The sequence below is a fragment of the Pan paniscus genome, chromosome 10 (assembly GCF_029289425.2).
Source record: "Pan paniscus chromosome 10, NHGRI_mPanPan1-v2.0_pri, whole genome shotgun sequence".
Lineage (NCBI taxonomy): Eukaryota > Metazoa > Chordata > Mammalia > Primates > Hominidae > Pan > Pan paniscus.
The window spans coordinates 37124841-37152332 of NC_073259.2; the positions used below are offsets into that span (position 1 = coordinate 37124841).

Below are 27492 nucleotides of genomic sequence, written 5' to 3' on the forward strand. Positions count from 1 at the left end.
GGGGCGGGGCGCGGGCGGGGGAGAAAGTTGGGTCTGACTCCGCGGGCGGGGGGCGGGGCTCCGCGGCGCTCCAATCCCGGCCGCGCCCCGCGCGCCCCCTCCCGCCCAGCTGGGGGCACCGAAGGTGACTTTCACAACCGGCACGCCCCGGACACGCCCCTGGCCCAGGTGCGAAGCGGAGGGGGTCGAGGGGCTCAGGCACTGGTCCCCCGAGAGGCCGCGTCTGTGCGCCCAGGAGGAACGGGGCAGGGCGTGGGGCTCTGGGCTCCGGGCCCGTGCACCCGGAGTGGGGGCGCCGCGGAGCCCAGCCGGACGACGCTCTCCAAGCCCCGGGCCTCTGCCCTGTTCAGGGCCAAGGTGTGTCGGGGCAGGGGCAGGGCAGGGGCCGAGGTGGGGACGGGCGGGGCCTCGGGCGGCTGCCGCCGCGCGATGCTGACGGGGATGGATGGGCGCCCCGCGGCTCATTCGGCCCGGAGATGAGAATCATTGATCACGGACGGAAACCCCATCACGTCTGTCAATAGGGCTGACAAACGGCGCCCGCCGGCCCGTCCCCGCCTCACCGCACCTCTGCGGTCTCAGGACCCCTCGGCTAGACCGGCTGTTCACCTTTGCCCCTGGCCCCCACCACTGACCCCCACGACGCCCAGTGCGCCTCTGCATGGGGGCTGGGCAGGAAATCCCTCTCAGCGCCGCCTGCCCGGCCTCTTGGTGCAGTCTCTGTTCCTCCCCTCCCACCGTCCCATCTTTCACCACCAGCTCTTCTAGATCCTTGTCCCCATTCCCTATCTCTGCCCTTGTCTCTGTCCCCAGCCCCAGCTCTCTGCCCCCATCCTCTTCTCTGTTTCTTCCTCGGTTCCCTCCTCCCCACTGCCTCTCTCTCTCCTGCCCGGGAGGCTTCAGCTGTCAGCTGTTGCTATGCACTGAGGCTGTGGCTGAGGTTGTGGTATGACCAACACCTAGACAGAGATAGGGATAAGCAAAGAGACTGAGAGACAGACACATCCCTTGAGAGCCCACCCCAGGGATGCACGCAGATGCATTCACGGGGACAGGGCACACAGAGCGAAATACAGAGACAGGCGCACACCTAGCGGCACCCCAACACACAGAGGAGCACAGCAACAGAGGCGAGCACACCTGCACCCAGACGAGCACACCCAGACAGTTGCTCAGTGCGCTCACCCTCTCTTTGTCTTGGCAGAGAGCAAACACCCACAGAGGTGGACACACACACTGAGACATACACAGCTGTATGCTGTCACTGGCAGCCCAGAAGACAAGTAGGGGCACATACAAAGAAATGGACAGATAGATATGGGACGTGACAGCCACACACACGAGTCAGGAAAAGGACCGGTGCTGAGAGGATGAGGCAGATTCAGAGACACCCAGGGAGACAGGCAGAAGCCAGGAGGCAGGAACCTGGGTGCCGGGGTGGGGGTGGAGAGGAGAGAGGCAGGAAGGGGCAGAAATGTTCAGGCTCAAGGCCAAAAGGCCTTGAGCCAGAACCCTGAGCCCAGGTTCCAGGCACGGGGGCTGCTTCAGTAGTAGGTGGGAACAGTGGGCACACCTAGGCGTAGGCTGTCCAGGACAGAAGCCCATTACCAGGGTCCTGGTCTTCTGGGGGCCCAACCCACTGCATCTCTCCTCCTTTAGCTACAGTCTCAGGCCACCTGTTCTCTCTCCAGTTACACACACACATGTGTGCGCGCTCGCACAAACACAAGTGCAAACACACACATGCACACTACTCGCCCTGTCTCTGGGTCTTTGCCTCTGTCCCCCTGTCTCTCCGCCTCTGGGTTTCTGCCTCTCATTCGGTATCAGCTTCTGTCCCTGGTTCTCAGCCTCTGTCCCTGGTTCTTCCCATCTCTCAGGCCAAGGTGAGGGCTTCCCACCTGCCTCCCGGGTGGGTAGTTTGAGAAACTGCCTCCTGGTGGACCCTCTCCTAGCAGGTCCTGACGGGCAGAGTGGGGGATGCTCACTGGAGGGGTATGCCTTCCAAGCTGCAGCGGGGGTCCCTTGTTGCTCTGCCCAGGATCTTGAGGTGACAGGCAGAGATCAGTGGCTCCCGGGGGGCACCAGATGCACCGACGGCAGAGGGGCAGGGTTGGGGCTGGTGGTGGTGGGAGCAGGCAGGCGCTGGGGCAGGGAGGGGAGCCGGCTGGCAGAGGGTGGAGGGGTGTGGCAAAATAGCCGGAGAGAAGGAAGCGAGAGACTGGGCTGGGGTCCCCCGCAGGTGCATAATGAGTGCTGAGGCAGGGGCTGTGTGGGGCTTCAGGATAGGCAGTGCTCCAGGCGTACAGACACCACCTGGTGGCCAGATTGGGACACAGACCTCCTACTCGGCAACCACGGATTCTGTTTCCCTGCAGAGTTGCCCATCCAGGGCCCTTTTGAAGGCAGGGGAGGATCTCAGAGTTGGCTTGGAGGATGAGGTTGGAGAGAGCTTCTGAAGGCTAAGAAGGGAAGGGGAGGGCTCCTTTTTCCACAGGCACCTAGACTTGTAGCTTCCCCAAGGCAGAAGGAAGCCTGGGAGGAATCTCCTGGAGTTGAACCAGTGAGGGAGGAGGAATGAAAGGCAGCACTCCCTGGTTGGGAGCTGGGTAAGGGATCTTCAGACATTTGCAGCCACCCTCCCGGAGCTCATATTTGCTGTACTGGGACTCAAACCCTCTCTAGTCCTGGGCAGTGTAAACTGTGCAACTTTCTGCAAGAAGTTTCCCCCTCTAGGCAGGGGTTGAAATGGACCTGGACACCTTTGATTGACAGTTTTTTCCTGTTACCCCCTGGAATGACTGAAATGATTGGTGAGCTGGAGCTGCTGGGGGCCTAGAGGGCCTGGCAAACTGGTCTTCCCAGCTCTCCTTTACCGCAGGAGACACCTGGCTCTGGAATGCAGCATTTTACTTCGCATTTGATTCATTAGTCTCCACAAAGTGAGACGTCAATGCTTCAAGAGCAGACTCAGGCAGAGAGAACCGCATGGGAGCACCCTGAAGGATGAGAAAGCCTTTGCAGCCTCCGTGTATTCACTTCTTATAGTGGGGCTTCTCACTGTGGGTGATCATTTTGGGTACGGGGGTGGTGTCTGGTAGAAGTGAATGCAGAGAAACAGATCTGAGTTAGTGTCCTAGACCCAGAGGGAACACAAAATCCGGAGACTCGAAGTCATGGCTGAAGGTCACATAGCCAGGAGAAGCAGATCTTCCATGTCAAGTCCAGTGCCACCCGCTTTCCGGGCACAGTAAGATGGAGAGGGAGAGGGCCCTGGGAGAAGGGCACTGAAAACCACGCGCCAGCCTGCCTCCAGCACGGGGCAGGTCTCCCTCTGGTGGCCGAAGCAGGAAAGCGCAGCCCCAGCTCCCAGCGTCTCTCACACACAGGCAGACACCAGCGGCTTTTTTTCTTTCTTTTTTTTTTTTTTGGCCTTTTTTTTTTTTTTTTTACAATTTTATTTATAACAATATCTGTGTTATTTAGTTGTAAAGGAATTCAGCAAAAATTATTAAAACGTTCACATCCCCAAAACGGGGCTGCCCGCTTTCCCTTCCTGGGTGTGGCCCACCTCCTTGGCGTCCCCAGGGGAGGGGAGGCTGGAGGAATGTTTACCAGAGGAAGTCTCCAGCCCTGGGAACCTCGGTGGGGGCCCTGGAGACAGGGAGGGCCTGTCTGGGAGGGGGGTTGAGCATGGCCATCTCATAGGTGCCCCTGGAGTTGGGGCTGGGGTTTGGGGTGGCCTCCCCCAAGAACTAAAACACTCCATCCTTTCCCGCCTACCTCACCCAGAGCCACGTCTTCCAGACAGGGGCAGCAAAGAACTCTCCCTTCCCAGAATTAGCCCTCAGGAAGCTGTGGGAGCGGGCAAGCAGGGATGGGGCGAGAGGGGAGAGCCTTGGCAAAGTGTCTTATACAGGGAGGGGAAGGCTGCACCACCAGCTCTCCCAGTGGGGTGCGTTCTGGTGGGAGGGTAGGAGGTGCAGCCCCAAGCCCTCCCTGCCTGTCTCCCTGAAGGCAGCATGGGGGTGCCAAGGAGCAGGCAGGGAGGGGATGGAGAAATAATACTGTGCTCGCTTGCCGGCTTGCTCGCTCACATATAAAATGTAATTCCTTCATTTTTACATTTATACATCCGGCGGGGCCAGGGAAGGGCTGGCTGGGGAGGGGCTCACTGAAGGACTTCACTGGCAGGGGGCAGGAGGCTTTCTGGGGGCAGTCCGACGGGGCAGGGCCCTATGCCAAGGGGTCCCCTATCTCGTCCTCAGGGCCGCGGCCCAGGAGTTCTCGCTTCTCGTCCGTGCTGGCCAGGGAGTGGCGACTGCCGTGGCCCCCCATGTAGAGTGTGGCATACACGGGGTTGGTGAAGTTGGTGGGCTGCAGGGTGACAGAGGGTTCAGGTAGGGCTCAGGAGCTGGGCCTGTAGCCCAGGTTACCCCACCCCCACCTCCGTCCCTCAGCTAACCCAACACCTTTGGTTAGGCCACCCACGGCCTCTTGGCACTCGACCCTGCCCGCCTCCCAGCCCACCTTGTCAGGGTCCAGGGCAAAGTCAGCGTCCAGTAGGCCTCCCACATCATCAGGCTCTCCGCCTTCGTACATCTTGTAGGTGGGGTTTCCAATCTCCACGTTCATGGCCCCGTTGGTCATCCGTTGGTGCTGGAAGCCCTTAGCCCTGGGGAGAGGCAGGAGTATAAGGAGACAGAGATTATTGGGGGGGAAGGCTAGGATGGCAAAATAATGACCAGAATGTTCCAGATTCCCTGTGACTCACCCTTGGACTCGCCGCTTATACCAGAATACCACTCCGGCCACCAGAAGCAGCAGCAGCAGCAACAGCAGAGGGATTAGGATGGAGGCTATATCTGGAGGGAAGAGGTGGGACACTGAGTCACCAAGGCTCAGGGAAGCAGGAGGCACACGGTCCCCCTGCTCTAGGTCCCGGTGGCCCTGCCTGCCCCAACCCCTGCCACCTACGTCCTGGCTGCTGCTGGCTGAAGATGTGCTCCTCACACCGGGGCCCTGTCATGTGGGGTGGGCACCTGCAGAAAGGAGGGACACGGCTGAGTAGGTATAACCTCCATAGCCACTGCTGCCAGGAAAACAGGGCGGGGGGTGGGCACTGAGGCCTGACGGTCCTCCTGCTCAAATCGGGGGAAGGGAGGGATGATCTATGCCTGGGTGAAGCCTGGGCCCAACTCACTGGCACTCAGGCATCATTTTGCTGTTCATGGTACAGGAGCCGCCATTGCTGCAGTGGCCGACGCAGGTCAGACAGCTGGGGGCCACCCGGCCATCCGTGCAGCTGCAGGAAGGAATCAGAGGCTGGAGCTGGGGCTGGCAGAGGTGTGCCTGGGATGCTGAGGAAGGGAGGGGCAGGGCAGGGCTAGGACAGGGCAGGGGCCCGGCTGGGTGGAACTGTGGAGGAGGGCCCCACTCACTTGCAGGTGACATCCCCACTCTGCTTGTTGACCACACAGGCCCCTTCGAGACAGCGGCTGCACTTGTTCACCTCACACCTCGGTCCCTCAAAGTAGGCAGTGCAGCGGCATTGTCGGGAGCCATCAGCAGCCATCTGGCATGTGCCAAAGTTCTCACAGTAGCCAGAGCACTGCCCTGTGGTTGGGGAGGGAGAGAAGTGCCTCAAGCCCCATCCTCATGAGGGCTCTCCATAGGTTGAACAGAGCTTTTCTGTTTGCATAATCTTGGTGCAGGGGGCGCACTGCCTCAGGGGAAGTGTGCCAGCACCTTTGTGGGGAAGCGCCAGCAGCTTGGGCCTGGCTCAGCTGCATAAGGCCTTCTTTCCTGAACTTGCCCCTGTGGGTCCCAGGCACAGGTTGAACATCACCCCATGCTCTGGGGTCCCCCGTCACCCTCCCGCATGCCCTGGGGCCCAGGGATGGCTCACTCACGGTACTGGCAGCGGTCGCCCAGGAAGCCGGGTAGGCATCGGCACTGGGGCTGGTTGCCCTGGTTGACAGTGCAGGTGCTGTTGTTGGCACAGTAGCCCGCACACACCTGCTGGGTGCATTTGGGGCCCGTGAAGCCCGTGGGGCACCGGCACGTGGGCATGCCTGGTGGGAGAGGATGTGTGAGCATGACTGTGGCCCTCGAGACCACCTGGCCCTATAGCAGAGGAATGGGCTGGGGGGACCTGGGCGAGAAGCAGAGACTGGAGTGACTGGATGCTGGGTTGTGGAAAGGAGGCTGGAGGCGAGGCAGGGGCTGGGCATTTGCCTGAGGTGGGGTGGTGGGTGGTGGGGCTGGGGCCCAGGGGCAAGGAGCAGGCGTGGCGGGATGAGGGGGCATACCAGAGGGGGAGGCAGCACAGGTGCCCCCATTGCGACAGTGCTCCCAGCACTGGTCCAGTTCACACTTGTCACCCGTGTAGCGGGGTTGGCAGCGGCACTTGGGCTGCCTCCGTGCATTGAGGAAACAGCTGCCACCGTTGAAGCACTGCAGGTTACAGGTTCCAGGCCGGGGAGCTGCAGGAAGGGCCCGTCAAGGGGCAGAGCCAGGGGAATAGGAGGAGAGGGACAGGCAACAAGGTCAGGGGAAGTCAGGAGCCACAGGAAGGAGATGGTCCTGAGGCATGGCTGGGACTGGGAGGGCATAAGCGTACCATCTGGGGGTGGCGTTGGAGAGGGCACAGGCACGCATGTGCCGTTGTCCAGCCGCTTCCCATTGGGACAGGTGCAGACAGGCCCACTGGGGCTCAGCAGGCAGAGCCACTCGCATTTCTTGCGGTCACATGGGTTGGTCACTGCAGGTATGGGTGGGGTGGGGAGGATGCTGAGCAGGACCCTTCTCTGAGCCCTGTGAGCCCAGGGTGACCCCCTCTCCACCAGGTCCCAGGGCCACAGCTTGGAGACTCAATGCCCACAGGCCTCCCTTCCCCAGCCCAGGCTCCCCTCCGCCCCCACCTTCGGGCTGCTTGTGCTGATGGTAAAGGACCACGTCAGAGGCGTGGCTCAGGCCCCCTGTCAGGTTGACCAAGGGGCTGTGGCCAAACTTATGGATCTTGAAGACACGATTATTGATGTAGGTGACACCATAGATGTAATCCTCAAAGACGTCGATGCTGAAGGGGTGACTTAGGCCTGGGGGAGGAGGTGGAGTCAGAGGGGACCTGAGGGGCACTCAGGCCCTGGCCATGCTGTCCACGACACTGGCACCTGTGGTTCCCAGACACCTCAAACTCAACACATCCAGACCAAATTCCCCCTCCCCACACCTGTTCCTCCTCCTGTGGCCACTACTGGCAAAAGGTCCCATCACCCCCAGACTTCTGGGGTCATTCATGACTGACTTCTATTCCTTCTCCCCCAATTTGCTACATTCCTAATGTACCTATGCTGCCTCCGTGCAACCCAACCAATGAATGGACAAGTAGGCCAGAGGGTCAGGGTGGGTCTCAGGCCTGCAGGGCTGGTTCAGGGGGAGGCCAGCTGGAGAGGCCTGGAAGGCGCTGCAGCATTGCTGGGGGTCAGTGACAAAGGATGGGAGGCATTGAAGTGAGGCCTTTGGCTCAGTAGGGAGGATGGCAAGGCTGGGGACAGGGCTGGGGACTGCGACTTATGCCGGGCTCTGACCTCGTTTGCTGTCAGCAGCCACAATGGGGTCCGTGCCATTGAGCCGGATGCTGCCGATGACTGAAAGCTTGGCGTCTGCCCAGTACAGCCGCTCATTGTGATAATCCACGGCCAGGCCTGGGGAGGGAGAGAGCACTGTGAGAGCTTGGCCTCCCCAACCCAGGCTCGGGGTGGAAAGAACTGCCTCCATGCCCGGGACAGCTCCACCCTGTTCATACGCCACTCACAGTCACCTCTTTCGGGAAAAGCCTCCACGGCCAATCTGCCCTGCCCCAGTCCAAGCCCCATCCCATCCCTTGCTTTTGTGTGACTTCAGCAGCAGCTGGGCTCTGCGAGCCGGGCCCCCTCCACGCCCCTGTCCCTCCTGCACCCTGCCCCACAAACCTGTGGGCCACTGAATGTTGTCCTGCACCAGTGTCTCCCGAAGCGTCCCATCCATCGCTGCCGTTTCAATCTTGGGGTGGTTGCCCCAGTCTGACCAGTACATGGTCCTGGGGAGGGAGAAGGGGTGAGTGTGGGCAGGCCGGAGGGCCAGAGGAGGCAGGCCCAGGCAGGACACCAGCTTCTTGGTCTGGGCACAGGGACTGCTGGGGACTGGGAGGAGGGCATTCTGTCCTTCTACAGAGAAGCAGGCGGGCGTCTGCTTCTGAGCAGGTTGAGGGGCTTTTCCTCTAAAACCACAGTGTGCTCATTCAGAGCCACCGACGCTTGCAGAGCTGTTCCCCAGGGCAGAGTGTGGCTGTGCATGACAGCCGGCCAAGCAGAGGTCAGATCCCTGCCCAAGCAGGCCCAGCTGGGGGCCCTGGGCAGAGGCAGCATGGGGAGGGCCAGGCAGGGGTGGCCGAGAAGACCCAAGGGCCTGAAAAGGACTCTGTCCTCAGGCTGGCCTGGGAGGGAAAGGCACGCATGTGGGTGCAGCCCCCAACCCTGTCCCGGGGGCTTCCTACCACCAGCCCAGAGGCCTCCCCCCAGGGCCCTTGCCCACCCCCTCAGTGGGTCCACCACAATGGCGTGGGGCTCGTCAATCATGCCCGAGATGAGCGTCTTGCGGTTCTCGCCCTTCATCTGCGCCACCTCAATCACATCTCGGCCCGAGTCGGTCCAGTACACGTTTCCGGCCACCCAGTCGATGGCGATGCCTCTGGGCATCTTCAGCCCTGAAATCTGAATGGAAGTCACAGGGTCAGGGGCCACTGCTTTGTCTTCCTGCCATTATCCCCCCGCCACCACTCTGCCAGCCTGCTGGAACGTCACCCCAGGCTCACAGCCAGGCCCCTGGCTTTAAAGAGATTCAACCGGCATGGAGCTTATGCGCCAGACTCGCAGCTCTCACACGTGGCTGGTGAGCCCTCCCTGAAGCCTGTGCAATGGCAATGATCACCTAATTTTATTGATAAACAAAGTGAAACCCAAAGAGGTTAAATGAGGTAGCTAAGACGTACACAGTGGGAAGTGGCAAGGATGGGGGATTGGTGCCGGAGGGCTGTCTGCCTGCCCATCATGCCCTGTGCCCTGGGCTGCCTGCAGCACAGCCAGCTGCTGACCATTCCCACTGCTCTGTCTTCCCACTGGCCATGCCTCAGAACACAATCCTAAGACTGCCCCCTGCCCCACTCTCACCTTTTGCCCCTCGCACTGCCCTTTTGTTTTCTTTTTCTTTTTTTTTTTTTTGAGACGGAGTCTCGCTCTATCATCCAGGCTGGAGTGCAGTGCTATTCTGCAACCTTGGTGCCACTGCAACCGAGTGGCACTCGGCTCACTGCAACTTCCACCTTCCGGGTTCAAAGGATTCTCCTGCTTCAGCCTCCTGAGTAGCTGGGATTACAGGCGCCCGCCACCACGCCTGGCTAATCTTTGTATTTTTATTTTATTTATTTATTTATTTATTTATTTAGAGACCGAGTCTCTATTTATTTATTTATTTATTTATTTAGAGACCGAGTCTCACTCTCTCGCCCAGGCTGGAGTGCAGTGGCGTGATCTCGGCTCACTGCAAGCTCCGCCTCCCAGGTTCACGCCATTCTCCTGCCCCAGCTTCCCAAGTAGCTGGGACTACAGGCGCCCACCACCATGCCCGGCTAATTTTTTTGTATTTTTTAATAGAGACAGGGTTTCACTGTGTTAGCCAGGTTGGTCTGGATCTCCTGACCTCGTGATCCACCCACCTCTGCCTCCCAAAGTGCTGGGATTACAGGCATGAGCCACCGCGCTCAGCCAAATTTTTGTATTTTTAGTAGAGACAGGGTTTCACCATGTTGCCACGCTGGTCTCAAACTCCTGATCTCAGGTGATCTGCCCGCCTTGGCCTCCCAAAGTGCTGGGATTATAGGCGTGAGCCACTGCGCCTAGCCAGCACTGCCCTTTTCAAATCCTGCTCTGAACCGCCTGCTCTATGGAGCTCTTCCACTCCATCCACGCCAGGTTGGGCACTCACGTTGAGGTGGGTGACACCCCGGTCAATCTGTCGCCGGTGGCGGTTGGAAGTGGTAGGAGGCGCAGCAGGTGGCAGGCTGCGGTAGGAGATGGTGCCCGTGTGCCAGTTGGTCCAATAGACACGGCCAGCCTTGACATGGACATCCATAGCATCAATGCGGACACTCTCGTCACCCTGGAATGCCTGCTCGTAAGCCGAATGGGGGTGGCCGGGGAACAGGCTGCGGATCTCATTGTCATCAGCGATGTACAGGACCTGGTACTCAGAGCCTGGAGAAGCAAGAGGCCAGGGCTGGGGCTGTGGGATGCAGGTGTGCACCCCACCCAGCTCAGCTCCTTTCACATGAACACTGTCCCATCTCCTGGTAGGACCATCTGCTCCGGCCAGAAGCTGCTGCTTACCCTCCCTGCTCAGGGTTGCAGGCTCCAACCTCAGCCTCTGGACCTCCTCCTCTCCTCCCCTGAGCTGATCCACTGTGACCTGCTCCTTTCAGTCAGAAACTGTCCCTGCCCCTCCAGACCCAGAGACTTCCGCCTCCTCACGGCTGCTGGATGGCATCACCACGCTCTCTGCTACAAACTGCCTGGCACATGCTCGGGGGTGCACAGGCACATGGGGTGTGTGTGCTTGGCATGGAGCATGAGGGTGTGCATGGGAGTGCATGGTGGGGGTGTGTGTGCCAGGGGTGTGTGTGAATGTCTGTGTACAGGCATGTGGAAGGCAAGGTGGGCATCAAAGCGTGTGGGGAATGTGCAGGTGAGGCCCCCATGACTGTGAGTGTGCAATGCGTGTCTGAGTGTGCTCTCGTCCTGGCAGTGGTGGGTGAGGAGGTGTGTGTGCAATTCAGAGCACTGCCACACCCCAGACTCCTTCAGTCAGCCAGCCCCAGGACCTGCCCCCACTGCTGGGCCAGCACTGTGCTCAGGCAGCTGCAACTATGAGTCTGGGGCTTCCTGTCTGGGCAAGATGTCCGCAGGAAGACATTCCATTCCAAGTCGGCCCCGTTTGATATCCTGGTCGCCCTGCCCCACCCAGCCTTTCTGCCCTCTGGTGGCTCCGGCACCTTCGGCCTTGCAGGTGTTGTGCGTCTTCATGAAGTTCCGAGCGCAGCTGCAGAGGTGGCCGCCCTTGGTGTTGTTGCAGAGCTGGGAGCAGGTGCCGAAGCGCAGGCACTCGTTGATGTCTAAGGGTTACAGGGAGGGTCATGAGAGTCCACAGCTGGGGTGTCCACCCCTGCTCTGCCCCGCTTTCCTACCTTGGCATCCGGGCTGGCCGGGCACGGTGTGGAAGCCCGAGCGGCAGGCACAGTAGGCCGCTTTCTCGGTGCGCACGCAGCGTGCCTCGTCCCCACAGATGCTGGCATTGGTGGCGCAGCTGGTCAGCTTGGGGTCTGTGGGGGACAGAGAGTGGATGCCCTCCCTTGAGCCACCCCAGACCAGGGCGTGGCTCTCCCCCCTCCCCACCGGCGTCCGGTCCGCTGCCGGGCCTCACCGATGCTGCAGTCCTCCTCGTCAGAGCCGTCCCCGCAGTCATCGAACATGTTGCAGCGCAGGGAGGAGGAGAGGCAGCGCTGGTTCCGGCACAGAAACTCCTTCTTGTCTTTGCAGTGGGTGGTCTGGGCTGTGGGGGGCTCTGAGGAGGGCAGAGGCTTTAGGCCCTGGGTATTCTCCCCTGCCTCCTCCTCCCACGGCAACCCCATAGATAACAGTGGCTCCCAATTCCTAAGTGACAAGGCTTGCAGGGGGAGCAGGTCAAACATTTGGGTTCCCAGCCCCACCTCCAAGACCTAAGGCATCAGGCAGCCCCCAGAGCCTTCCCCAGGGGCTTCTCTTTCCTAATGAAAAGCCCCCAGGCTCCTAGCAATGGATCCTCCCCTTCCTGGGCGAGTCCTCCTGGTTAACCCTAACCCCAGTGCAGCTCCCACGAGGACCAGACTCACCCCACTGTGCACTACCCGTCCCCTGCAGGCCTCTCGTCGGCCCCCTGCTCACCACAGTCCTCTTCATCAGTCCCATCCCCACAGTTGTCCGTGCCATCGCATTGGCGCCCGATCCACAGACAGACGCGGTCATTCTTGCAACGGAAGGGCCGGTTGGGAGGGCACACGAACCGGGCTGCAGCAGCCAGGGGGACACAGAGCCAGAATTAGTCTTGGGAGTGGGGGTGGTTGCTGGCCACTGGGAAGCCCGGGAGCCCCGCCCCAAATCTCACCACACTCCTCGGGGTTCTCATCTGAGTTGTCCCCACAGTCATCCTCGCCATCGCACTTCCAGGCCAGCGGCTTGCACAAGGTGTTGTTGCACTGGAACTCGTCCAGGGGGCAGGTCCGCACTGGTGCCAGGGGGAGCCAAGAGATAGAATGAGCCATGAGCCCACCCAGACCCCTGTCTCCACAGGTGGGGGTTCCAGGCTCAGAGGGGTCACCAGGCAAGCAGTGGCACAGCCAAATTGGAACCAGGTCTCTTAAATTTCTACTTGGTGGGGCCAAACTGCCCCCTCTGGTATTTAGGGGAGAAGAGGCCATTTTTCAGGGGTGTCTGGAGGAGTTCAGAGGGCACTCCTTCTCTGGTATGTGGCAGGGCACTGTGCTGTGTAGTTCCACAGTGGGGATGTGGGAACAGCACTGGGCTGTGTAGTTCCACAGCGGGGACGCGGGAACAGCACTGGGCTGGGAATGGAAGACCGGGTTCCCATCCCTGTGCCTGGCCTACCAAGGAAGAGCCAAGACATCTGCCCGCACAGTTGGGATTTCTGCTCCAAGCCCCAGTCTTTTCTCATCCCGGGCTTCACCTGCCCCCTCTGTGCTGCAGAGCCCAGGCAGGTCAGCGAGGGACAGGCACTGTCTCACTGCCCCCAGGAAGGGAAAATAGGCAGGGCTTTTCTTCTTGTGGCAGCAGACTGTCTCGGAGGGACTTGTGGGGTGGGGCCTGGATGGGCACAGCCCTCAGGGTTTGCTGGATTTCAGCTCAACTGGTCCCCTAGACTAGGGGGCATTGAGCTGGGCACAACCCACACAAAAATGTGTATTCAGGGGCCCTGTGTCTTGTTTACTACTACGTCCCTAACACCTATGGCAGTGCCTGGTACATGGTAAATGCTTAATAAATACTTGTTGCATGAAGAATGAATACAGAAGAGAAAGAATGAGTGAATGACTGGGCCATGTGGCGGGGTGGGCAGCAGAGGGAGGACCCAGGGAGACCAAGCCAAGGGGCGCACCGCCAGTGCCGCAGGCCTCCTCGTCGCTGCCGTCCATGCAGTCGGCGTCTGCGTCACAGCGCCAGCGCAGGGGGATGCAGTGGCCGCTCTTGCACTGGAACTGGTCCATGTCACAGCGGGGGGTGCAGTCTTTCTGTGGGCATGGGCACAGGCAGCCGGTCACCTCTCGGCACCCCCCAAGCCCTGCCTGAACTCCTCTGAGGCCATCTCCTTCCTTCTCATCTCCCTGCCCACCTCGTCCGAGCCGTCTGCGCAGTCGTGGTCTCCATCGCATTTCCAGCGCCCCGCGATGCAGCGGCCGTTGGCACAGGAGAACTCACTCTCGGAGCAGGGCCGAGGGGCTGGGAAGGACAGGGGGAGACAGGCCCAGGAGGGTGGGCACAAGGACTCCAGGCCTCAGTAGTGCCACAGTCCCGAGCCCAAGGCCCATCCCCGTGTCTCTGAAGGCCACAGCTGACTGACCCAGAGGCCGAGCCAGTCCTGGCAGAGCCCACTGGCTGCTCCTATGGAACAGCTGGGCACAGGCGGGCTCGCACTTACCCCATGGGACAGACACCAGAGAGGACACAGGTCCCTGGCCTTGCCCTCAGAACAGACTGTGTTTGGGGAGGGGAGCGGGGGCAAGACCACTGAGACAAGCACCAGGGTTTGGGGAGAGGTCAATCAAGGATGATGGGTAGAGGCACGGCACAGGGATGGGGGGCTCTGGGACAGAGGTGGGGGTATGGTGGGAGCACGGGCACATCAGAGACACCTACCTCTGCAACCCCGAGAGGACAGTGTGAAAATGGAGAGAAACATGAGATGAGGTGAAATGGCACAAACTCAAATACACGACATGGAGTGGGGTGGGTGAGGAGGGCGGCTCCTGCCCCCGCCCTGGGAGGTGGCCACCAGCTCTGGCGCGGCCTGTGGCAGGAGGGCCGCGAGACAAGGGCCAGGCCTGGGAGGGGCTCATGCGGGGCTGGGTGGGTGGGGACGTACTGCAGCTCTCTTCATCGGAGTTGTCACCGCAATCGTTGTCGTAGTCGCACTGCCAGCGGCCGGGCACGCAGCGGTTGTTCTTGCAGCGGAACTGGTATGGCTCACAGGTGCGTTCATCTGGAGGAGGCAAGTGTCAGGGCAGTCAGGGACAGGGCTGGGGCAGACATTAGGGTCCAAGCAGGCATGGTCAGGCTGGCCTGGCAGGAAGGGTGGGCATCCCAGCTTGGGAAGGGTCAGCCGCGGGGAGCCCAGGCGGTGTTTTGAGATGTGGGGTCTATAAGGAGGTTTGGGGACAGGAGACATGGTTGGGGGTGTGTGTGTGGGCAGCTGCCTTGGGAAGGAGATGAACAGATCCCATAGGGTGGGCAGGGAAAACTCCACACAGGTATGTGTGGATGAGGCGTGGGCAGGGGCAGGGATAGGGAAACTGGGAGACATGGGGCACGGGTGGATGTGGGGAAGTGAGCTCCAGCCAGGCCTCCTTCCCCAGCCCCACAGCAGGCCCCGGAAGCCCAGCAGCAGGGCCACGCTGAGACCAGTAAGCAGGCGGCCCCCAGCCCTCCACCTGCCAGGGGCGCCATGCCTCCCACCCAGGTAGACTGCCTTCCTCCTGGAGTGGGGTCTCGGCTCACCACACTCTTCCTTGGGCTCATCCGAGCCATCCCCACAGTCATCCTCTCCGTCACACTTCCAACGCGCTGGGATGCAGCGGCCCGAATCCTTGCAGCGGAACTCGTCCACACCACAGGTCATCTGGGCTGCAAGCGGGTGGGCATGGGGTGAGGATGAGACTCCTTCCAGGAGTGTGCCGGGAGGGTGGGGAGAGTGAGGGAGTGGCCACTTAGGGGGTCACACGTCGGGGTGGTGTGAGCAGCAGACACTGGGGAGGGAAGCTGGGCTCCAGGCCAGGCAACTTACTGCAGTTGGCGGGCTCATCACTGCCATCCACACAGTCATTGTCCCGGTCGCAGACCCAGACCCGGGGGATGCACCGTTTGGTAATGGAGCACTGGAACTGGTTGGGGGCGCAGGTCACCTCGGCTGTGGGGCGGGCAAGAGAATGAGGGCCCTCCCTTACACCTGCCACTCCAGTTCACCATCACTGTCTTCTCCCTCTTCCAAGCCCTGGCCTTGGTCCTGCCAGCAACTTCTTCGGAGGAAGGAACAGTTTATCCCCAGTTTTGGTGCTTTTTGTTTTCTGGATCTCTATGTCTCTATATCATGCATGATGATTTTTATGAGCAAAGCAAGTTACACCCAATATAATTTGTGTTGCCCATCTACTAAAGTTATTTGAGAGCCTCTCAAAGCTGTGGGGAGATTCTGCCTGCCCTGCTTCCGTGTCATCTCCCACCACCGGCCCACCACCACCTCTGACACTCACGGCAGTCCCTCTCATCCTCCCCATCTCCGCAGTTGTCCTGCCCATTGCAGCGGAAGATGCCGGGAATACAGCGGTTGGTGTTGGTGCATTTGAACTGACTGGGCAAGCAGACGTGGATGTCTGTGGAGGGAGGAGGAGGTGATTTGTGGCGAAGGGAGGACTCAGGGGCAGGGAGAGGGTGCCCATCCCTCAGCAGGGAGGACACAGGCTTGAGCCATAGGAATCCAGCCTGGAGAGCAAGCTGCCGTGGGCTGCAACTTCCCTGCACTTGAAAGCCCCAAATCCTAGGGCAGGGAAGATGCTGGGGAAGGAGGGAGGGTGGGCGGGCAGTGCCTTACCACAGTTGGCCTCGTCACTGTTGTCCTGGCAGTCATTGTCGCCATCGCAGATGAAGGCAGGGTTTGTGCAGATACCTGTGGAGCACTGGAACTGTCCGGGCCGGCACTTGAACTCAGCTGCCAGAGAGGGAGGCTCAGAGTCAGAGCGGCTGGGGTGGACACGGCCAGGTCCACTTGCAGGGCACCACAGCCCCAGCCTCTCCAGTGGCCATTCAAAGCCTCAGGAGTCAGGCCTCCGACACAGCTGGGGGCCCTCCTGTCACCCCCAGCAGGCACTCACGGCAGTCCGGGGGCTCGTCTGAGTGGTCCCCGCAGTCGTCCTCGGTGTCACACTTCCACCAGAAGGGGATGCACTTGTCGTTCTTGCATACAAACTGGAGGGCAGGTGGGGGCAAGAGGGGTTGGTGGGGGTCTGGGGGACTCAGAAGTCTTTCTTTTGAGGGGCTTGGATGTTTCAAAGAAGTTGAGGCAGGGGTCAGGGTGTTACGGGGCAGGTTGGGCTATGGTGAATTCAGAAAGGCCAGGTATGGGGCTGCGTGGGATAGGGTAGGGAAGGCAGCACTGAAGCATGGCAAGGAGGGTCAAGGTTAGGGTGTGGAGGTGTCTGTGTGAGGTGACGGGGGTAAAAGTATTGCTGTGGGGAGACAAGAGGTAGGCAAGAAATGTGGGGGTGTTAGTGTGGGAAAACCAGATGCATGAGGACATTAGGACAGAGCAGGTGTTGGGGTCCAAGGAGGATTGGGGGGTTGGGGAGCGGGCACTGGTGATGGGGTCTGGGGGACAGCCTCACCTGGCTAGCCGTGCAGTTGGACACACAGGTGCGCCCATCGCTGCCCAGGTAGAAGTTGGTGGGGCAGGCACATTTGTGCCCTCCCCCGGGGGACAGCAGGCACAGGTTGCTGCAGCCACCATTGTTGACCTTGCAGGGGTGATTGGGCACTGCCAGAGAAAACGTCGTGAAATATGGTGACATTTTCTGGCCTACCAAAGGCTGCCTCACTCACTCTATCCTGGACAGAGGCGGGTGGGTCTGAACCCTGCCTCTTTTAGGAGGGAGCTGAAGCCGGAGATAGGAGAGGATTCTCTCAAGGTCCCAGGATCAGGCCAGGGCTGAAGGCCAGCTCCCCACCTCCTCTGTGCTTCCCTCCCAGGGGCCGGCCTGCCTTCCTTCTGGGCGCCGGGCACCCAGACCCCCACTTGACTGGCCTCAGGGACTTGCTGCTGCCAGACTCCAGGGCTGGATCCAGGCCAGGCTGAAGCTCCCAGGAGCCAGACCATCCCCTGTCTAGACCCTCCTGGAGTCTCCCAGTCTCTGGCCAGGAGGGCTTGGTCAATGCTAGAGAAGGGATGAGCAGGAACTCCCAGGGACCCCGGTGCCTGGCTCACCCTTCGCCTGCTCCCACCCCTTGCCTGCTCACCGTCTGGCTGGCGCAGGGCATGGAAGACATGCAGGTCCATGGGCCGGTGCAGCGTGCTGATGAGGAGCGTTTTGTTGGTGCCTGTGGTCTTGTGGGCTCGGTTAATGGACTTTGTTTCCCAGTCGGTCCAGTAGACGTAGTCCTCAAACAGGGTCAGTGCAAAGATGTGCGGGATGTCCTGGCTCAGCACTGCAGGGCCAAGGGGCAGGCACAGTGCCAGTCAGCCGGAGCTCAGGCAGGGTGCCAGCCCACTCCACCTCCTCAAGCCCTACCACCACCCTGAGAGGTGGGTGTCAGCCCCAGTTACAGATGGTTCATGGTACAGACCCCCCATGGTCTCACAGCTAACAAGTGTCAGAGCTGGAGTTCAAACCTAGACTGCCTCATGGCAAGTTCCTGCCCTGCCAGTGTATGGCTCCCCTCAGGAAGTGGGGAGCACTGCAGTTCTCAATCGCAGGCCTCCCACCCCCACCCTCCTTGGGGCCAGTCCTCCAGAACTGTGTATACAAGGGAAGGGCCTCTCCTCTTCCTTCCCAAGGGAGCTGGGTGGTGGCCAGGCTGGGGAAGCCCCCGGGGTGCTCTGAACCCCACACCCCAGCGAGTGGTGTCCTCAGGCCATATCCTCTGCTTTTTATGTCCACTCTTGTCCCCAAAACTTGATCCCCTGTCGCTTCAGACCTCCATCCCCACTGAGTCTGCTGTGCCTGGACAGTCTCACTGGCACACTGACCAACGTGGCGATTGGAGCCATCCAGGCTGGCAAATTCAATGTAGTCCTCGCGGGCGTCGGCCCAGTAGATGCGCTCAGTGACATAGTCCAGCGTCAGGCCATTGGGCCATGTGATCTTGGTGTCCACGATGACGCTGCGGCTGGACCCATCCATGCCGATGCGGCCGATCAGTGAATGGTCACCCCAGTCTGTCCAGTACAGGTACCTGGCGATGGGTAAGCAGTGAGCCCTGGGAGATCCCGTAACCCATCGCACCAGTGGCCTGCAGGGAGGCTGGGCTTGGATGCTGCTTTCAGGGGCTCCCCCAACCCTCCTCAGCCACATACCCATTCTGCACATCCACCACCAGAGCCCTGGGCTCACGGAGGCCAGAGCTGACCAGCACCGTCCGATAAGCCCCATTGAGCTTGGACACCTCGATGGTGTCTCGGCCTTTGTCGCACCAGTACAGGTTGCCACCCACCCAGTCCACAGCCAGCCCATCGGGGTTGCTGAGGCCTGTACGGTGTAGGACCTGCAGGAAGGGGCAGGGGAGGGAGAGCTCTGGGTGACCTGGGGGAGGACCTGCAAGCCTCTGTGAGGCTCAGCCTCCCCTCGTGTAAAATGGGGTAGAGCTCCCTCTGACAGCTCTGGTGGGAGAACCATGGAAGTAAAATGCCCAGTCCTGGGCCTGACTCTGTGTGTAGGTGTCAGCAGAGGCTCTAGGAGAGGGGGCTCTAGGTGAATGGGACCATGCCCCAAGCCTCACAGTGCTTGGCCAGACCTCACGGGGAACTTCCTGATGATTAAGGAGACATGAGGCTGGCAGTGAGGGGAAGGGTAAGAGGAATCTCCTGGTCCTTGCTGTCTGGGCCCAGAGGAGAGTGAGCAGCTAGAACAAGCAGTCATATAGTGACTAGTGGAGTGAGAAGGAAGCAATTTGGGTTGGTGGGGCGGGAAGGAGAGACGATCTGAAAACAGTCATCTGAGGCGGGCCAGTGTCGGTCGCCGAGGGCTGCCCGCCTCACCTGCACATTGCTCCCGTTAAGGTGCATCCTTCGGATCATGCTGCCCTGGGTCGTCACATCTGTCCAGTAGATCATCTGCTCTCGGTAGTCAAAATCCAAGGCCACGGCGTTGTTCAGGCCCTGGATTTGGGGAGTGAAGGACAGCAGAAGTCGGCTGTGGCAGCAGGGGCCACGTTTGCATCTGGGGGAGGGATGGTTGGACCTAAGCGGGGAGACTTGCAGGGGAGGCTGTGCTGGGTCTGGGAGATGGGCACCGGGGAGGAGGGCCTGGGTTTGGTACCTGCTTAAGTAACGTGTAGTTGGACCCGTCCAGGTTGAGCTTGCGCAGGTAGTACCGGTTGGCGAAGATCAGAAACGGTTCCTCGTCTGCAGACAGAGGATCTTGCCTCAGCTCCTGGCACATTCTAGCAGCCCTGGTCTCCTGCCTGTCTGGAGCTCTGCCATCCGGGCAGTCCCACACAGCCCCTAGCTGCCTGGGTCACCTCATGCCCTCCAAGCGCGCATCTCACCAGTCACAGCCTTGCAGCTGTGGGGGTCGCCGCCGCGGGGTGCATAGCCCTCCACACACAGACACTTATAGCTGCCATGGGTGTTGATGCAGCGCTGGCTGCAGGGGAAGGTGGTGCTGCACTCGTCCACATCAGCACACGTCCGGCCGTCGTCCTTCAGCCGGAAGCCAGGGCGACAGCGGCACTGCAGGCACAGGGAGCCTTGGGCTGGGCGTGTGGCAGGGTCTGGGCCTCCCACCCTGGAGACCTGGCTCAGAGACTCCAATTCCCTCTACCCGGCCTCACTAGGGGCAGCAGCATATGGGTACTGAGCCCACCCAGCTGGCCCACAGTGCAGGCCTCCTTCTGTGTGCCCCTGAGTGTCATTTGACAGAGCTGCGTGTGCCCTCCCCATGGAAATGCTTTCTTCTCGTGGCTGTTCTCCTGCCTCAGCAGCTGCTCCTTCTCAGGCTCTTCTGCTGGTCCCCTCACCTCCCTGCTCCTGGCTGTTGCTCAGCTCGGGGCTCAGACTTTGGACTCCTCTCTTCTCCACCTACACTGCTCCCTTGGGAATCATATCCAGGCTCACAGATTCAAATAGCATCTCTATGGTGATAACTCCCAGACTTCCCTCTCCAGCCTGGGCCTCTCCTTGAACTCCAGACCTGTGTATCTCTTGCCTACTTGACGCCTCACTCCTCTCTTCCTCTCACACTGCATATCTCATCTGTCAGCAAATCTGCTGGCTCTCTACCTGCCAGACAGAGGCAGACCCCAACCAAGCAGATTTCTGTCTCATTCACTGCTGTATCCCCACTGTCTAGGGGATGAATGAATGAATAAGGCAGTGGAGAAAGGCATTCCTGGCACGTCTGGGGTGTGGAAGCTCCTCCCCAGGGCTGGGCATACCTTGAAGCCGATCTTGAGGTCCTCACAGTCCTGGCTGCAGCCACTGAGCTTGCGGCTGAGACACTCATTGATGTGGCAGCCACGCTCGTCCGAGCTGTCGCCACAGTCATCCTGGCCGTTGCAGAGCAGTGCCTCAGCCACACAGCGCCCACTGCTGCACAGGAACTGTGACGAGGCATTGCACTTGTGCTCTGCGGAGGGGCGGAGGCGGCAGGTCAGCGGGGTCTCAGGCAGTCTGGGGAGGGGGCAGAGGGGAGCCAGGTCTGGGGCCCACCTGGGCTGGTGCAGTGTGGGTTCTTGGGAGCCTCGTCACTCTGGTCGTGGCAGTCATTCTCGCCATCACACTCCCACTGGCGGGAGCTCAGACAGCGCCCATTGGCACAGCGGAACTCACTGGGGCCGCAGGTCGGGTACTCTGGGGGAGGAATGGACCTGTGAGGCTGATGCCCTGGCCCGGCGGAGGGCAGGGCCTCCTCCCACCACTGCCGAAGGCTCACCACACTCGGGGGACTCATCAGAGCCATCTGCACAGTCACGGTCGTGGTCACACACGAAGTGCTTGGGGATGCACTGGCGGTTCTGGCACATGAACTCACGGTCGTCACAAGTGCTGTTGTACACTGTGGACAGAGGTGGACACAGCCCTTCAGCCCTGCCTGGCCAGTGGCTGACCGTCCCTCACTCTGACCTCCTGTGGTTCTCCTGGTAGAGTGGGCAGGGCACTGGATGAGGAGTCTGGACACCTGGGCTACAGCTATGGCTCCGCCCCCAGTGGACCCCGCTGAGGCATTTCCTCTCCTGCACCCCGGCTTCCCCATCTGCAAAGTGAGACTGTGGCCATTTGCTGTCCACCCGCTCCACGCGGCCCCGCCACTCACAGCAACCAGCTGCGATGCTCTCGTCTGCACCATCAGCACAGTCTTTGTCACCGTCACAGAGCCAGCGCTCGGGGACGCACACGTGGGTGCCAGGGCAGGAGAAGGAGGAGGGGCCACACGTCTTGCCTTCTGTAGGGGGAGAGAGGGCCACTGAGAGACTTAGGAGGGGGTAGATCAGGGCTAGCAGTGCAGGTGATGGTTCGCCGTCGTCTGCAGGGGTGTCTGTGTGTGGGGTGGAGTTGGGTGGGGTCTGTCCCTCCCTGGGGCACCTCCCCCGGCCCAATCCCAGCTTCCTTACCACAGTGAGCAGCCTCGTCTGAGCCATCCCCACAGTCATCGCTGCCGTCACACAGCCACTGCTTGGAGATGCAGCGATGGTTCTGGCACTCAAACTGGGCCTCTGAGCAGAACTTGTCTGGGGCAGTCAGAAGCCACAGTTAGATGGGGAAGGGTGGGGGTCACCCACCTGGGGAGGCCGATGCCATGGGAAGGACAGGAGAGATGCCCACAGCACCCCTCTGTGGGGGGGCACAGCAGCAGCTAGAGGCAGAGTCTCTGAGTCTGACCTCAAGAGTTGGGGTGTGGGGCAGGGGGTTGAAGGCTCTGGATGCCCTTTTCCAAGAGGGCATTTGCTGGGGGGGACTAAGAAGTGGGGCCCAGCAGGTTCTTGGAGCACTGAGTGGGTGCAGTGGTCACTCACTGCAGTGGGTCTCGTCCTCGCCATGTTCACAGTCATCCTCCTTGTCACACGTCCAGCTCATGGGGATGCAGCGCCCACTAGGGCAGGCGAAGTAATTCAGAGGGCATCTGGGGCGTTTCACACCTGGGGGGCGAGGCAGGTGTGAGGGCCCTGCTCACCGCAGGCCACCACCCACCACACACCTGCCCCCGCCCACCTGGGCAGTCGCGCTCATCACTGTAGTCCCCGCAGTCATTGGCGCCATCACACACCCAGCTGGGTGCGTAGCAGAGTGAGGTCCGCTCGCAGGGCTGGAAGAGCACGCCCTTCACGCCCAGGCGGAAGTAGCTGCTGCAGTCGGTGGCACCTGGTGGGGGCAGGGGTGAGGGTGATACCTGGTTCCCCCCGGATCACCCCCGACTGGGGCAGCTGCCAGCCCTATGGAGCCTTCATGCGTTTCCAAAAGTTGAACGGTGCCCTTCCGGTGGGGCACTGTCTGCACCATCTGCTCACTGCCCCCTCTCGGAACCCCGCGGGAGCCCAGGAGCAGGAGCAGGATGGGGACAGGGCCTCAGGGAGATGGAGGCTGTCAGAGGGGATGAGGGAAGGCAGAGAGGAATGTGGGCAGGTGCAGGAGGGCCTGAAGGCGGGAGATGCAGTGAGCGATGGGGAGGAGCCCAGGAGGTGCCAGCAAAGGGCGTCACTCACTGCAGTTCATCTCATCTGAGGCGTCCTCACAATCCACAAACTGGTTGCAGCGGCTGGAGTTCCCGATGCAGGTCCCGTCCCGGCAGCGGAACTCGCCCACACCACAGGCTGTCTCTAGAACAGTGCCCGCCCCGTATCGTCAGGCCAGAGTTTTCTCTGTGGGGGCCAGAAGGATGCAGGACAGAGCTCCTGGCCCACAGCACCTGCCCTGGCCTGTCACAGAGTGCCTTGAACCAGACACCACGGGGCCCAGGGACAAAGCTTGGCCAGGGAGGGGTGGGGCAGGAACTGAGGTACAGATGGGTTATGCCAGTGCGTCTCACTCACTGTTGCAAGGGATCTCGTCAGAGCCATCCCCACAGTCGTCGGCCCCGTTGCACCACAGCATGTTGGACACACAGCGCCCATTGCTGCACTGGCGGAAAGTCTTCTTGCAGCGGCGGGAGTCTGCAAATGGAGGAGTAGGCTGCGTGTCAGCCACAGGCACAGGGAAAGGGCTGCCTCCCTGAGACGTCATGCACGTGTCCAGCTGGCCACCCCCAAACCCAAAGGCCCAGTCCAGGCTAACAGTGGTTCTGCCCTTCATGAGCTCCCAAAACTCATGGTCAGGAAGCTGGGTCCTGATCCTGCTCCATCCTGCAGGGGCCTGGGGGAGGAGGACCTGGGCTCTGGGCCTAGAAGAGGCAGGGGCTGCAGGGGGCTCCTTACTGCAGTAGGATGGCTTCTCATCGGACTTGTCCTTGCAGTGGGGGACGCCGTCGCAGGTCAGGCTGAAGTTGATGCACTCGCCATTGGCACACTCAAACTCATCTTGTGCTCGGCAAGAGGAATTCACCGCTGGGGAGGGAGGTGGAGGGAGCTTTCTGAGCCAGCGCTGTGGGCCCCAGTGCCCACGCCTCCTCCCCCGGGGAGCTGAGGTCATCATCAGCTTCTTCTTGGCAAAAGGCTTTGGGGGGCTGGGCTGGAGCATGTAGGGGAGATGGTCACCATCCCTGGTGTGTGCTTGGGTTCCCCGCCAGCCCCTCCCCCCTGCCTCTCTCACCTCGGCAGGTGAGGTCATCCTGGAGGATTCGGCCCCCTCGGCATGAGCAGTTGACATGGCCCTGGTGAGTGAGCAGACACAGGTCCTGGCAGCCACCGTTGTTGATTCGGCATGGAGAGAGTTCACCTGAGCAGGGACAGGGTGGGCGCAGGGCTGGAGAGTGTTCTCTGCTGTGCATGCACCCAGAGTGCACCCACCCATTCACTGACTTCATGGAGCTCCCAAGCCTCTGCTCAGCCACAGCAGGCACAGCGGCTTGCAGCCAGTGGGGAGGGCATGGGGATGGCTGCTGTGGGAGGGCCAGGTGCATGGGGTTTTCGGCAGGTGTGCCGTTGAGGATGTGTGTGCTTTTAGGCAGGGCACCGTGGGCTTTGAGGAGTGTTTCTGAGAGATTCGAATCTGAGGGCCCTGAGATCACGGGTGCAGTAGTGAGCCCCAGGGCGCATGGGAGACACCTGGGAAAGCTGCAGGTCTGTGGTGGGGGGCGCTGGGGCATGTACTCGTGCCCACTGAGGGCACGTGCACCCAGGCTTTCAGCTGTCTGTGTGGCTCCAAGTGAGGAGAGTGACCAGGGTGAGGGTGGGGGCACCGAGGGCATGGATGAGCCCTGAGGGGCGGGTGTGACATGAATGTGTGTGTGCAACGTGGAGGAGATGCCAGGCGTGTGCAGAGTACATCTGTGTGCGTAGATGCCTTGGTGGGAAGGGGTACAGGAGCACTGGGGGTTTTGCAGTTCCAAAGGTGTGTACAGCTGTGTGTGTCTGCGTAATGGAGGCCCAGGGAGAGCAGGACCAGGCAAGTGTGTGTGGGGTGTGGTGTGTGGGGTGTTTATAGTATGTCTGTGAGATGTGTGTGTGTGTGGCGTGTTTGTGGTACGTGTGGTGTGTGGTGTGTGTGTGTGCTGTGTGGTGTGTGTGTGTGTGATATGTGTTGTGGGTGGTAGGTGTGTAGCATGTGTGTGTCCTATGTGTGGTGTGTATGTGTCATGTGTGGTGTGTGTATGTGGTGTGTGTATGTGGTGTGTGTGTGGTGTGTTGCGTGGTGTGTGTGTGGTGTGTTGCATGGTGTGGTGTGTGTCTTGTGTGTGCTGCAGTGTGTGTGGTATCTGTGTATGTGGTGTGTGTGTGGTGTGGTGTGTGTGCTGCATGTGTATGTGGTATAGTATGTGTGGTGTGTGTATGTGTGTGTGCATGTGGTGTGTGTTGGTTTGTGTGGTGTACATGTCCTGTGTGGTGTGTGTGGTGTGTTGTATGGTGTGGTGTGTATCTCGTGTGTGCTGCAGTGTGTGTGTTATGTGGTGTATGTATTGTGTGTGCGGTGGTGTGCGTATGTGGTATGTATGGTGTGTGTGTGGGGAATGTGTGTATGTTTTGTGGTGTGTGTGTGGTGTGTGTATGTGGTGTGGTGTGTGTATGTGGTGTGTGTGTGGGGTGTGTAGTGTGTGTGGTATGTGTAGTGTGTGTGGTGGTGTGTGTATGTGGTATGTGTGGGGTGTGTGTGGTATGTGTGGTGTGTGTGCATGTGGTGTGTGGTGTGTGTGTGGTATGTGTGTGGTATGGTGTATGTGGGGTGTGCATGTGATATGTGTGGTGTGTGTATGTGTTGGGGGTGTATGTGTATGTGGTGTGTGGGGGGTGTGTATGGTGTGGTGTGTGTGTGTTGAGTGTGTGGGAGGGGTGTGGTGTGTGTATGTGGTGTGGTGTGTGTAGTGCAGTATGTGTGGGATGTGTGTGTGGTATGTGTAGGGTGCGTGTGGTATGTGCGATGTGTGTGTGGGGTGTGTGTTTGTATGTCCATGCACGACAGGCAGGAGGGTGAGGCAGGTGGCGGCAGCCCCACTCACAGCTGTTGGTGTCGTTGGCCACGGCGATGATGCCCATGGGCTGCTGGGGGATGTCCACGCGCAGCAGCTTCATGTTGCTGCCCACGTGCTTGTTGGCCCGCTGCACTGCCCGCCGCACCCAGTCGGTCCAGAAAATGTGCTCCCCATACACGGCCAGCCCGAAGGGGTGGACAGGCTCTGACTTTAGGATCACCTGTGGAGACAGCGCCATCACCGTCACAGCATCGCTCAGGCCTCTTGCCCAGTCTCCACCGGACCACAGCCTGGCCTGGCCTCTGACAGCTACAGAATGAGGGCCCGCAGAGGCATCCTGCCATCTCCCTCATCTAGCTGATGAGGAGCAAGCTGGACAGGGTGGGGTTGACTGAGGCTGGGGCCTGGAGGGACTCACCTCCTCCCAGCTGTTCCCACCATGTCTGTGCCTGGACGGTCTTGGTTGACGGCTGACCCTGGCCCTGGCCTCCCCTCAGCCGCCCGCCAGCTCACCCACCCCGCAGACTCACATAGCGGTGGGAGCCGTCATACTCGCACCGCTCGATCTTGTCCAGGGTGGCGTCAGAGAAGTAGAGCTTCTCGGCACGGTGGTCGATGGCCAGGCCATTGGGGGTACGGATGTCCTTCTCGATAAGGGTCAGGACATTGGCTCCCGAGAGCGCCGCCCGCATGATGCTGGGATGCTGCTCATTCCAGTTGGTCCAGAACATGAGGCTGGGGGAAGAGGGTCCAGAGATCAGGAGGCAAAGCCTGAGAGTCCACCACAGAGGGCACAGGCCAGGACGCGTAGGCACCTGGAACCTGGAAGCCTGCCAGGGCAAAGCCACCCCAGAGCCATAGAGGCCAGCAGTGCCCCAATGCCCAGGAAGGGCCCCACTATTGCACAGACAGTTCACACACGAGGTGGCTGAGTGTGAGGGGATGAGGGCCAAGTGTGAGATATTCACATTGGAGTATCTGGGCAGTGACCGTCTACTTGCTGAGAAGAGAGCCGGTGCAGCCAAGTGAGACAGGCCCTGGGGTTCCAGCCCTGGCTCCACCACCCACCAGCTAGGTGCCCTTAGGCAACTTACTCAACTGCCCTGTGCCTCAGTTTCCTCCTCTATGAGGTGGGGATGGTAGCACCACCTGCCTCGCAGGATGTGAGAGTGGAAGAAGTTAATCTCCATCTTAAGGACAGATGGCACACACTATGTGAGTATTTCCCAGGAGTTTATTCTTAACTGCTCTCTTCTGTGCAGGGAGGCTGGCTGTCTTCCAGATCATTCAGGAAGCCCTTGTGGAGCTGAGTGTGGCATGTGTCCCAGGTCCTGGGGTATGTGGGTCCTATCCTCAAGCAGCTCTCAAGAGTCCCCTTCTCCGTACTTTGAGGCCTTTGCATGTTTGGGGTTGGAGCCAGCGTTCTGCCTCGTAACGGCTCCGACCTTGAATGAGCCTGTCGCCCCTCTGAGCCCTGGTTTCCTCTCAGTAAAGGAGGCAATGGGAACAGCCAGCCCCCAATTATGCCGTGCTCCTTGTGGGGTGGTGCTGAGGCTGGAGGGGGGCTGTGGAAGGCCTCAGGGCCGGTCATGCACTACCCTGGGTGTGACAGAGTGGTCCTTGGACCACCGGCATTGGATGGTGAGCCCTGGGCCCTCGGTCCCAGAGCTTGTCACTCAGCTAGGCCCAGGGCGGGGCAGGGGACTCCACATTCTCTTGCTCCTAGGCGATCCTTAGGCACAGTGGAGTCTGAGACCACCAAGCCACACAAAAGCCAGCTCCGTTCTCCAGTTCCCTAACAGGACCTGCCCCCGCCCCCACCCCAGTGCCTCTGGCCTCCTCCTACCTCTGCCCCTCACCATTCT

The 27492-nt window shown here is 60.4% G+C and overlaps 1 protein-coding gene across 1 annotated transcript in view; it reads right to left on the bottom strand.

Moving 5' to 3' along the window:
• Positions 1–4085: 4085 nt before the first annotated feature.
• The window catches only part of LRP1 (LDL receptor related protein 1), an 86891-nt gene continuing 63484 nt past the window's right edge, over positions 4086–27492 (bottom strand). Inside the window, exons 43-89 of the mRNA XM_003824883.6 lie at positions 26158–26362; positions 25655–25847; positions 23812–23937; positions 23478–23606; positions 23097–23216; positions 22770–22883; positions 22279–22428; positions 22083–22205; positions 21681–21797; positions 21383–21511; positions 21002–21124; positions 20779–20919; positions 20505–20695; positions 19617–19800; positions 19388–19473; positions 19108–19227; positions 18427–18614; positions 18100–18305; positions 17370–17558; positions 16742–16890; positions 16232–16325; positions 15952–16068; positions 15614–15733; positions 15148–15270; positions 14862–14987; positions 14230–14346; positions 13480–13586; positions 13246–13378; positions 12238–12357; positions 12018–12140; positions 11518–11658; positions 11282–11416; positions 11090–11209; positions 10027–10295; positions 8578–8756; positions 7977–8083; positions 7593–7709; positions 6924–7100; positions 6623–6763; positions 6312–6485; positions 5913–6074; positions 5442–5616; positions 5204–5305; positions 4978–5042; positions 4775–4865; positions 4531–4675; positions 4086–4377 (exon numbers count right to left, since the gene is read on the bottom strand). Of these exons, the coding sequence (XP_003824931.1) occupies positions 4237–4377; positions 4531–4675; positions 4775–4865; positions 4978–5042; positions 5204–5305; positions 5442–5616; positions 5913–6074; positions 6312–6485; positions 6623–6763; positions 6924–7100; positions 7593–7709; positions 7977–8083; positions 8578–8756; positions 10027–10295; positions 11090–11209; positions 11282–11416; positions 11518–11658; positions 12018–12140; positions 12238–12357; positions 13246–13378; positions 13480–13586; positions 14230–14346; positions 14862–14987; positions 15148–15270; positions 15614–15733; positions 15952–16068; positions 16232–16325; positions 16742–16890; positions 17370–17558; positions 18100–18305; positions 18427–18614; positions 19108–19227; positions 19388–19473; positions 19617–19800; positions 20505–20695; positions 20779–20919; positions 21002–21124; positions 21383–21511; positions 21681–21797; positions 22083–22205; positions 22279–22428; positions 22770–22883; positions 23097–23216; positions 23478–23606; positions 23812–23937; positions 25655–25847; positions 26158–26362 (6604 nt within the window). The 3' untranslated portion in view covers positions 4086–4236. The remainder of the gene's footprint in view (positions 4378–4530; positions 4676–4774; positions 4866–4977; positions 5043–5203; positions 5306–5441; positions 5617–5912; positions 6075–6311; positions 6486–6622; positions 6764–6923; positions 7101–7592; positions 7710–7976; positions 8084–8577; positions 8757–10026; positions 10296–11089; positions 11210–11281; positions 11417–11517; positions 11659–12017; positions 12141–12237; positions 12358–13245; positions 13379–13479; positions 13587–14229; positions 14347–14861; positions 14988–15147; positions 15271–15613; positions 15734–15951; positions 16069–16231; positions 16326–16741; positions 16891–17369; positions 17559–18099; positions 18306–18426; positions 18615–19107; positions 19228–19387; positions 19474–19616; positions 19801–20504; positions 20696–20778; positions 20920–21001; positions 21125–21382; positions 21512–21680; positions 21798–22082; positions 22206–22278; positions 22429–22769; positions 22884–23096; positions 23217–23477; positions 23607–23811; positions 23938–25654; positions 25848–26157; positions 26363–27492) is intronic.